Source organism: Palaemon carinicauda, chromosome 39, assembly GCF_036898095.1.
Source record: "Palaemon carinicauda isolate YSFRI2023 chromosome 39, ASM3689809v2, whole genome shotgun sequence".
NCBI classification, from domain to species: domain Eukaryota; kingdom Metazoa; phylum Arthropoda; class Malacostraca; order Decapoda; family Palaemonidae; genus Palaemon; species Palaemon carinicauda.
Genome location: NC_090763.1, coordinates 45,430,760 through 45,442,658, shown reverse-complemented (window position 1 = coordinate 45,442,658; position 11,899 = coordinate 45,430,760). Strand labels below are relative to the sequence as shown.

Sequence of the window (11,899 nt, the reverse complement as noted above, 5' to 3'; positions counted from 1 at the left end):
GGATGAGATCATGATGAGGGGTAGGTGGAGATGGTTTGGGCATGCTCTTCGCACTCCCCAAGAGAGATTTGTTCACCAAACGATCAGCTGGGCTCCACAAGGCACTAGAAGAGTTGGAAGACCCATGGCTGAGGAGTATGAAGCATGAAGTAGGAGATGATAAATGGAGAAGTATTGAATTAAAAGCTGAAGATAGAGACGACTGGTGAAATCTAACCGAGGCCCTTTGCGTCAGTAGGCGTATGAGGAGATGATGATTATGATATATCCCTTGGGTCGTTGGGACCTTGGTTATCAAATGTATTTTCGAAGTCTTCTACTGAAGAACACTTCATGAATTATAATGAAATACTCCCCATGGAATATCAATGTTTTCATAACCTCAAAAAGAATCCATGCCTTATACTATACTTCAGATGGTAACACGCAGGCCTGCCCTTATTACTTTCTCATCCATTTCCAATCAGATATAAGCGCATAGCAGTGACAACTACATTTGCAGAATGGTATTTCTCCATTATGTTAATTAGAATATTGATTTTAAATACTCCACATTTATATTTGCCTGCTTTTATATACAGGGTATCGCTAAGAGGGCTGGTGAAAAATATAATAAATGAGAATTAAATAGAACATATTTAGTAAGATCATTTTAATGTTTTTAAAGAGGGCTATACTGATACAATATTTCTCCTATTTTTCTCTGCAATATCTTCATTAATCAATTAACTTTTATATACAGGATATGACTAATAGGTCAGGTGAAAAATATATTAAATGAGAATTGAATAGAACATATCTAGTAAGATAATTTTAATGTTTTTTAAAGAGGGCTATAGTGATACAATATTTCTCCCATTTTTCTCTGCAATATCTTCATTAATCAATTAACTTTCTCTTAAGATCCCTCTCATTTGACTATTCCAAATATTCTCTTTACAGGAATAGTGGTAAAACGTCCTAAAGAAAAAAAAAATTCTTTCATAATCCCAAAAACACTGACAAATAGTGATCCCATCTGTTCTTTACATTAACGAAAGGTATTTGTTATGGCTCAAAACATTTAATCAATAGTATATTTATTTATTTCTTCTAAGTACATTTTCTTTGATTCGTTGTACTTTCTTTCGATTTATTTCTATTGCATTTCCTTCTTCTCTTTTCATTCTGTCTTTGACACTTTCTATACTCAGAGTCTTATAATTATTTTAAAATTATTATTATTATTGTTGTTGTTGTTGTTGGTGTTGTTGTTGTTTTGGTGTTGTTGTTATTATTATTATTATTATTATTATTATTATTATTATTATTATTATTATTAATTTTAAAATTATAATAATAATAATAATTATTATTATTATTATTATTATTATTATTATTATTATTATTAATTTTAAAATTATTGTTATTATTATTATTATTATTATTATTATTATTATTATTATTATTACTTTCCTTGACCTATCACGTATGGGAACCCTACACTCTACAGGTCATACATATCTGTTTACTGTCATCATTTTTCTTGCATGTGAAGAAGTACCTTTTTAATCATTTATTTCTAAGATGAGTAAGCTGTAACTGCCCTTGATTTCATGGATACTTCAGTCCCTTTCTCATGAGGTAACCCTTACTTCCCCTAGCTTCTCTTTCATCTGATGTCAATTGTAACTTAATAGTCTAGTTCTGTTGAATAACACGGTAGTCCGTGCTGAAAATCATTAAAAGTAACGGTCTATCACAGTGTTCTATGCCCATCAATATATAAATATTTTTTTAAAAGCAGTACTGAATATATTATGCCTACTTGCCTGTAACCTAAGGTAAACATTTCTAGTTTGTTTTTAATTTATTTCTATTGTTTTCTCATTTGATTCATAAATACCTTTGGTCTTTTATAATATACATAAGATGCTACTTATCTCCTTGTTTATCTCGAACCCAGCCCCTTTTCTTGTTTCCTCGAGCGAAAGATGAAATAATTTTTCAAATCTTGTCTTGTCTTATTTATGTCGCGTTAAAGGTCTTTAGGTCGCTCATGAATGAAAGAGGAAAGGAATAGTGACAATGCCCTAGAGATAACCAGATATACATATTACTGCCAAAGCTATAGTCCATTTCTTTTATCGAGGCAGATTTGCACCGACTCGCAGCGGTGCCCTTTTAGCTCGGAAAAGTTTCCTGATCGCTGATTGGTCAGAATTATCTCGTCCAACCAATCAGTGATCAGGAAATTTTTCCGAGCTAAAAGGGTACCGCTGCTAGTCGGTGCAAATCTGCATCGCTAAAAGAAATTGACTATAGGACCAGGCAGTGACTATAGTTCAAAATCCAGGGCAGATTTATTTACCCCAATGAGTGCTAAAGGTTCATGAGGAATTGTTGTTTTTATATGGCAAAAGAGTCTCAGGAAAGTGACCAGTGGTAACGTATGAATCGGAAACGTGGGCTTCAAGACGAAAAGAAAAGCAGAACTTGAGAGAACAGAGATGAGAATGTTACTGATGTAGATTAAGGGAATAGCATTACTTGAAAAATTGGAAAATGATGAAATAATAAAGATTACAGAGGTGAAAAGAATATCACGACTGAGATGGTGTGGGCATGAGTTCAGGATGGATGGTGGGGAGTTGTTGGGAGGAACCTAGTCCAGTCCAGTAATGGGTGTGGGATAAGCCTGTACATCGGCTCCCACATCTTGTTTTGTTTAGTCGCTTCTTTAATTATCTTGTATCTTGTCTTCCAGATTTCTTTAATGTAGTTTTTCTTCTCTTGTATTTCATTATTATTGTTGACATTAAAAAGAGGGAGACAGAGAATTAGATGGCGAAATAAGGTGAAGGAGGATATGGAGAGTAAGAGATTTGCTGAAAGAGGATGCCTTTGACAGAAGGCATGGAAAGCATGCATTAGGCAACCGACCCCGTAGTGTAGATATAACGGTGGGAAAGAAGGGTTTCATGACAAAATTTGCTCTATATGACTATAGAGCAATACAATTAGACTTTTTTGGCAATACAATTAAGACTTTTTTTGGCAATACAACTATAATGAAAATGACAAAAGTTGCTCTATATGACTGCATAGAGCAATACAATTAAGACTTTTTTGGCAATACAACTATAATGAAAATGACAAAATTGGCTCTATATGACTATAGAGCAATACAATTAAGACTTTTTTGGCAATACAACTATAATAAAAATGACAAAAGTTTTTCTATATGACTGTAGAGCAATAGAATTAAGACTTTTTTGGCAATACAACTATAATGAAAATGACAAAAGTTGCTCTATATAACAATAGAGCAATACAATTAAGACTTTTTTGGCAATACAACCATAATGAAAATGATACATTTCAGCTGACATAAAAATATTTCTGCTCCAGTGACAAAACGAAAGCGGACGGTCCTTTCCATCGCAGAGAAAGCCGACCTCATCCGGCGTATGCACAACGGAGAATCGCAACGGCAGCTGGCCTTCGAATATGGCATCGGAACCTCCACCGTATCTGACGTGAAGAAACACGAGGCTGAGATTCTTCGCTACGTAGAAACCAATGGAGACTTCGTGGCCATGAACAGAAGAAAGCTTGAAGCTGGCGCTAAAGTTGATGTGGAAGAAGCTGTTTTTGATTGGCTTATGAAGGTAGGGTTACTAAAGTTCTTATCAAATCATCATTTACAGTAAGCAGGTTTTTGTACTAAATGATGTATGCTATATGTTTGTGTTTGTGTAGCTGTACTATACTGTATATGCTATTCTTTACTTTAAGGGTTGCTTTCCTTGTCCTTTCACGTATGGGAACCTTAGGCAGGCAGTTAATTCTAATAGCCAGGCCTTCTCCATCATGAGGCTCAATACTACACAGTATTCTAGAAGTTTTATTCCAGCTGTTACCAAGTTGTGGAATGATCTTCCTAATCGGTTATTTGAATCGGTAGAACTTCAAAAGTTCAAAGTTGCAGCAAATATTTTTATGTTGACCAGGCTGACATGAGTCTTTTTATTGTTTATATAGGACATATCTGTTTTTGACGTTGTTAATAGTTTATATAGGACATTTCTCTTTTGACGCTGTTACTGTTTTTAGAATGATATATTGTTAATTTATTCTCATCATTTATTTATTTCCCTTCCTCACTGGGCTATTTTTCCCTGTTAGAGCCCTTGGGCTTATAGCATCTTGCTTTTCCAGCTAGGGTTGTAGCTTGGCTAGTAATAATAATGATAATAACACTCTCTACAGGTCATAGAAAATCAGTATATCATATACATTCCGAGGTATTTTGCATATCACTACAGAAATGATGTTTATTTCAAATCCACATTATTGGAACGCCTAGAGAACAAGAAAGTGTTTGGTTTCTTCTTGAACGAAATATTTCTCATTTATCAATTCTCGAATTTGAATGATTTCATTACTAACAGATTGAATATTCACATAGTTGAGATACTACCGCTAGAGAGTTATTGGGTCCTTTGACTGTCCAGACAGTATTACATTGGGTCCTTCTCTCTGGTTACGGTTCACTTTCCCTTTGCCTACACATACACCGAATAGTCTGGCCTATTCTTTACAGACTCTTCTCTGTCCTCATACACCTGATAACACTGAGATTACCAAACAATTCTTCTTCATCCAAGGGGTTACTGCACTGTAATTGTTTAGTGGCCACTTTCCTCTTGTTAAGGGTGGAAGAGACTCTTTAGCTATGGTAAGCAGCTCTTCTAGGAGAAGGACACTCCAAAATCAAACCGTTGTTCTCTAGTCTGGGGTAGTGCCTTAGCCTCTGTCCCATGGTCTTCCACTTTCTTGGGTTAGAGTTCTCTTTTATATATCTTTTTTAGCCTTGCTTGAGGGTACACTCGGGCACACTATTCTATCTCGTTTCTCTTCCTCTTGTTTTGTTAAAGTTTTCATAGTTTATATATGAAATATTTATTTAAATGTCATTGTTCTTAAAATATATTATTTTTCCTTGTTTCCTTTCCTCACTGGGCTATTTTCCCTGTTGGGGCCTCTGGGCTTATAGCATCATGCTTTTCCAACTAGGGTTTTAGCTTAGCAAGTAATAATAATAATAATAATAATAATAATAATAATAATAATAATAATAATAATAATAATAATAATGATAATAGATGAATTTTGCACATTTAGGCGTGTTTTTCATATTCAAATAAACCATATATTTTTTATACATTAATGTCTGGATTCTCTTAACGACCTCGGGATCAGAGTCCCAGGCGAAATCACACAAAGACAAGAGCTTGTGACCGGCCGGGAGTCGAACCCTGGTGACGGTCCAGACATTAATGTATCAAAAATATATGGCTTATTTGGATATATATATATATATATATATATATATATATATATATATATATATATATATATATATACATATATATATATGTATATATATATATATATATATATATACATATATATATATATATATATATATATATATATATATATATATATATATATACTGTATATATATATATATATATATATATATATATATGTATATATATATATATATATATATATATATATATATATATATATATATGTATATATATATATATATATATATATATATATATATATATATATATATATATATATATATATATAGCCTATATGTGTGTGTGTGTGTGTGTGTGTAAATGAATTTGTTATCTCTTAGGATATGATTTCTTTAAATATTCATCAAATATCTAATTCCCACTAGCAAAACTATTTCAATCATTTCAGCTTAAATTGATGGTTTTGATATAATTGGAGTTACTATTGAATAGTTTAATATTTACAGGTATAGTAAATCTACTTTTAAATAACAATCACCATCAAATAACTAAATTCTAGGTAAATAAATCACGTCTTTGGGTATAGCATTATAGATGTTAACTTTTTTTTTCTTGTAAATACATTAAGTTAACGATAAATCTTTCCCGTTATTCTTATTATCGTTAACATTTTATTCTTTTCTTTATCCCAAAGGAAATGCGTGCGGGAAGAGAGTTAGCTCCCTCTGACGTAATGTCGAAGGCCAGAGCAGAACATCATAGATTACGAGGTAAAGTTCAATCAATACATTTCTGAAAATAGTTTTTTTTTTCTTTATTATGTAGCAATTATAACAACGAATTATTGTTATTAATTTTTTTTGTCTGGTATTCTCTCCAAGTTCATTTGTTAATAATTATGTTGTGAGTATCGATGTTATTTACATCCAAATTTATTCTCTGGTTTGAACGATTTTAAGGTAGGGGAACGCAATGTTTTCTAAACAGTGTCTGTTAGAATAGATTAGGAAAAAGACCCAGTTTTATTTATTCTACTATTTATATTGAAAGTTTTAACTAAGAGGAATGTAATTGTGGCTTCTGTTCTAATTATTTTATTTTTCTATCCTTTGAACTATTTTACGTCTTATTGTTAAAATCTTTCATCGACTCTTACCATAGATATCGTATAATAGATGCCGCGAGACCCATATCGGCCAATGGTAGCACGTACGTGGAGACCGCCGCCATCTTACCTCGGAAGAGATGAGTGCTGGCTAGCATGGTATTCAGTTATTCACTATAAATAAATGTCGACCACAGTGGCTAGCCTCACCTTCAGCAACACCCCCTTCCCTGTTCCTGCACGTTTAAAATCCATAACATAAGGACAGCACGTGAGCGGAGACCGCCGCCATCTTGCCTCGGAAGAGATGAGCGCTGGCTAGCATGGTACTCAGTTATTCACTATAAATAAATGTTGCCCACAGTGGCTAACCTCACCTTCAGCGACACCCCCTTCCCAGTTCCCGCACATGTTTAAAATCCATAATATTAGGACAGCCATATTTTTTTTTTTCACAAAATACATCTTACCAAATTATTTTTATTATACTGCACATTAAAAAGAAAAGTTGCCCTACAGCACAAATGCCTTCTAAAATCTATAACTTTTCTCACAAACCCTTTCATGAAATTAATTTTATTTGGCTAGAGTTTGAAAAAGAAAACTATATTCTACAGTTTTTGCACCACAGCACAACTTCTAACGTTCCTTGGTGCAAAGTCATTAATTACCTCATCATAGGAAATTTGTTCCTCCTGTGACATTAACCTCAGGTAGGATTTGAGGAATTTTAGTCGTGAAAACCTTCTCTCAGCTTTAGCAACTGTGACTGGAAGAGTGATACTAATGCTGAATGTAGTCCACATGTTTGGATACATTTCAGAGCTCCCTTTCATGCCAGTTGCTCAAGCAAGGACATGATCTTTGATGACGAGTTTGGTTTTGAGTGTGTTTTAGAGACCTTGGATACTCAGTGTTTTATATATTGCTGTTTGGGAGTTATTTAACGGTCTCAGAATTTGTGTATTAATGTTTTAAAGTGTAGCAGTTTTAATGTAAAAAGAAAAAAGGAAGTTTGGAATTAGAGAGGTTGATTAACTTGCCAGTCGTAGTATATATAATATTATGTGGTTAGTTCCAAGTCACGAGCCATAGTATAGTATATTTTGGTGCCCAGACCAGGGAACCATCAAAATAATCGTATAATATATTCTGGGTGCTCAGACCCGGAAACCATATCATATAATATATTTTGGTGCCGAGACCATTGGGATCGAGCGAGTCCGTTTTGAGTATTGGTGATAACAGGGCCGTGTTTAGATTAAAGGTTTTTGAATAGTGCAGTGTTGATAGGATTTTAAGTATTGTCAGTATGTTATTTTTTGGAGAGGCATTAATTGTTGTAAAATTACAAGATGGCACAGTTTAATATCTAAGAGTTTTTAAGTAACCCAAGTGTTCAGGAATAGCCAGAAGCTAATGTAACTAAAGCTCAGTGGCTCTTGATCTTAATGGCATGTGGTGGCCATGCTACGAGTGGGATGAATAAGGCCCAAATCAAGTGTCTAGCCTTAAAAGCGTTGATAAAGTCGGGAAAATTCTCGGAAGAGAATATTGTGGCAGCTCGTGAACTGTTGGAGGAAACTGAAGAAGAGTTTTTACATAAGGAAGGACCGGTTGATCCTCAAACTGAAGGCATGAAAGCAGATAAGGATGTAGAGGCTGAGATTCGACGAATTGCCGCGGAGGAGAATTTGATAAAGTTGAAGATGAGAGAGAAGAAAGACAACGTGCGATGTCTCAAGATGACAGCAGGCCCGCTGTCACACACACACATTTATATATATATATATATATATATATATATATATATATATATATATATATATATATATATATATATATATATATATATATATATATACACACACACACACACATACATAGAATCTCCGTCATCATCTCCTCCCCCTATTGACATAAGTGCCTCGGTTAGATTTCGCCAGTCATCACTATCTTGAGGTTTTAAATCAATACATCTCCATTCATCATCTCCCACTTCATGCTTCATAGTTCTCAGCCATGTAGGCCTGGGTCTTCCAACTCCTCTAGTGCCTTGTGGAGCCCAGTTGAAATTTTAGTGATCTAATCTCTCTTGGGGAGTGCAAAGAGCACATTACATATAATTGTATATGTAAATATATTTATATATATATATATATATATATATATATATATATATATATATACATGCATAAAGTTTATGTTTGTTTCTCTGTGTTTACTCTTTCATATATCACTAGTTGTCTCGACTATACCGTATGTTTGTTGGCACAGCCAAACGCAGCACAAAACAGCAGCAAACTAACAATAATTAATGTATGCGGGCTTGGGTCATGCGGCATCTATGGCAGGATATCTATGGATTCTACCGTGTTGGTCTCAGAAGTAGGATTTTTTTATTATATGCTCGGGTGAAGCAATGAAGAATTAACTATTTTTATTGATGGCTTTCACTATTTGAGAGAAGAGGTGATATAAGACATATTACTTAGGGCTCGACCAGACCAAGCGCGTTGAGCGGCGAGGTTAGCGGCAAGAGGTTCCAGCTGATAATTGAAACCTTAGGTATCTTATGTAGGTGGCCAGATAGGAGTCGCGAGGCTTCCTCGCGACTCCTATCTGGCCACCTACATAAGATACCTAAGGTTTCAATTATCAGCTGGAACCTCTTCCCGCTAACCTCCCCGCTAGCCGCGCTTGGTCTGGCCGGGCCCTTATACAGTTGAAATGGCTATCAAGATTGTTGATCAGCGTGATGTGTAAGATTTCTTACTGCTCGCTCTTTTTAAACTATTTTATTTTGCTGGCGGTCACTACTACGAAACTTAAAGTATAATACATATAATGATTACTTCATAGATTTAATTAACATCACATTATTAGTCTTAAGTAATTGTAACTAACTTTTATCGTGTTTTCTCTGGCAGGAAATGAGGAATTCCGAGCTAGCACTGGCTGGCTAGAACGTTTCAAACGTCGCTACAACATTCACTCCTTCAAGCCAGGGGAAGAAGACCTTTGGAAACCCATTTTAGGCAGGTCGTCTACTTCTGAAAGTGCCTTCGGTGGGTCTCATACCAAACAAAAGGACACAGTAACCACCTCCAGTAAGAAATTACAAAAAGTATTTAGTAAGAGATCCTCCAAGAAGCGATCTCTCGAATGTTTGGATTTTCGTACGGAGTATTCATCATCGCCGACAGCAATCAAAGCAGAGACAGACAGCCACGACGATTACGATTATACGGAAATGAGGCCTGAAACTATGTCACCCGATTTCTCAAACTCTTACCATCCTCAAGTCAGTCTAGAAGAGGGGCATCTCAATCTAGATTTGCCCCCTGTAGAAGAGATTCCGTCCGCAGGGGAAGCAGCCAGTATGCTTTCCAAGGCACTTGTGTGGGCAGCCGCACAACCTGAAACGGCACCGCAGGAATTATTTGTCTTGAAGCAGCTGCAGACTAAAGCAGCATTGAAATGTCTTTTGAAAGCTACTCAATGACGATAGGTTTAATTAGGAATGTGTTTAATTATATTTTTAGTGTAAATAGCAAATCTTTTGTCAATTATATTTATAAAAAGACTATCTCTCTACTGTTATGTGTCCTTATCCCAATAGCAGTTAACTTCCATCTCAATATTCTTTTCAATAATATCCAATTGTAACAAAAAATTGAACATTGGCAAGGCTGAATTACAACTGGTACAAGGTATATAACACGTTTAATGTGAGGTATCAGGGTGGAAATATGATGGGGTAACTCATAGTGCCTTCAAACAGCCACGTTTTCTAAGTTTGGTCCACCATTACTAAAAATTCATGATTGGAAATAGAGCTGGATGCTCCTCTTGTGGGTGAAAATCCTGATACTCCTTCCGTAAGTTTTATAGTGTCTTTAATACAGAAATTTTATCAGCAACGTAAAATTGGCAGAATATGTCTTCCTCACCAACGCCCGTCCCTCCTCCTCAAAAGTTACAGTACTCATACATAGATGAGAATCATGATTGAATCCAGAAGGTCGTATAAGATCAAAACAGGGGGAGCATTTTCCATCCTGTGAACACCACCCCTTACCTAATGATGGTTGGTCCCCCAATGAAACTTATGTTAGCAGTGGTTCCCAACCTTTTTTTCTGTCATCCCCCCCCCCCCTGCACCCAGTTCAACCGTCCAGATTTCCCCCTTCATGCCCCGCCCAGCCCTCATGCCCATTCGCCTGCCTCAGAAATGGGCATGACACTCCAATTCTCCCCTTGAATATCATGTCTTTGAGAACTGATATGATCATATCACAATTGAATGGCTAACAACAAATTACCGCACGTACTATGAGGGCATTTTCCGCTTGTTTTAGTTAGTAGGTAGTGTAATTATTTCCCCCTGGAAGCTTCAAATTTCCCCCAGGTTGGGAACCACTGTGTTAGACCCTACTGCAGAGTCAACAGCCTATCACACCATGCAATTGTTCCTGTTTCCTTCTACTAGCAGGAAGAGGTGAAGGACATATTACTTGATAAAGATACAAGGATTTGTGAGCTGGAACCCAGTCCCAGAAGGCAATTCAGTCACCTGGTGTCAGAAGGATCGTAAATGACAAGAAAATTTGTGAATTTCTTTGAATTGTGGATCTCCAGTCTCCAGACATTCGTGCTACAATTAGACATCACATACCATCAACCTTTCATGCTAGAGCGGTTCTACATTAGCAGTAAAGGACCATAATTATTCGATGCTTGGAACAGCTATCATAGTGTATCATTATTGTTAATTATTATGACTTGCTAAGCTACAACCCCAGTTGGAAATGCAGGATGCTATAAGCCTAGGGGCTCCAACAAGGAAAAAAATAGCCCAGTGAGGAAAAGAAACAAGGAAATAAATAAACTACAAGAGAAGAATAAATAAAATATTCTTGTAGTTGTCAGCCTTTTTATTTTGTCTACTCGACCAACTCTACTTTAATTATGGTATTCAATTTCTCCCTCCGAACTATCACTTTTCTCCTGATCCCTTTTCCTTCTACTAGAATTTCTACTTTCTATTTTAGTCCAGTCGTAATCCATTTCTCGGTTACACTCAGTATCCGAGGTCATAGTCAAAAGGTCTATTCGAAATTAGTGTGAATCATGCAATAGGAGGAAGAATTTTTTGTTTTGCTGCACCGAGACTCTTCAACGACCTTCCACTTGATGTCAAGAATAGCAAAAATGTGGCAGCTTTCAAGAAAAATCTAAATACTTATCTCTTTTGAAAGTTTTATAATAGTGATCTGAAAACGATTAAGCCTGAATACAAATGCTAGCGAATAACTGAAAAGATACAGAGCAAAATATTAACTGGAAAGAAATTATTTTCACACACCAAGGTCCGCCTGAACAGACTCTTAGCGTCTGATGGAGGGCGAGAAATAAAAAGTAAAAGTAAAAGTAAGTTATCCTGATCGATCAAATCCATCCGGGGTCGCCT

The 11,899-nt window shown here is 35.5% G+C and overlaps 1 protein-coding gene across 1 annotated transcript in view; it reads left to right on the top strand.

The window, feature by feature from the left end:
* LOC137630846 (uncharacterized) overlaps positions 1-10,014 on the top strand; it is a 13,008-nt gene extending 2,994 nt beyond the window's left edge. Inside the window, exons 2-4 of the mRNA XM_068362393.1 lie at positions 3,391-3,650; positions 6,016-6,091; positions 9,357-10,014. Of these exons, the coding sequence (XP_068218494.1) occupies positions 3,391-3,650; positions 6,016-6,091; positions 9,357-9,931 (911 nt within the window). The 3' untranslated portion in view covers positions 9,932-10,014. The remainder of the gene's footprint in view (positions 1-3,390; positions 3,651-6,015; positions 6,092-9,356) is intronic.
* The last annotated feature ends 1,885 nt before the right edge of the window (positions 10,015-11,899 follow it).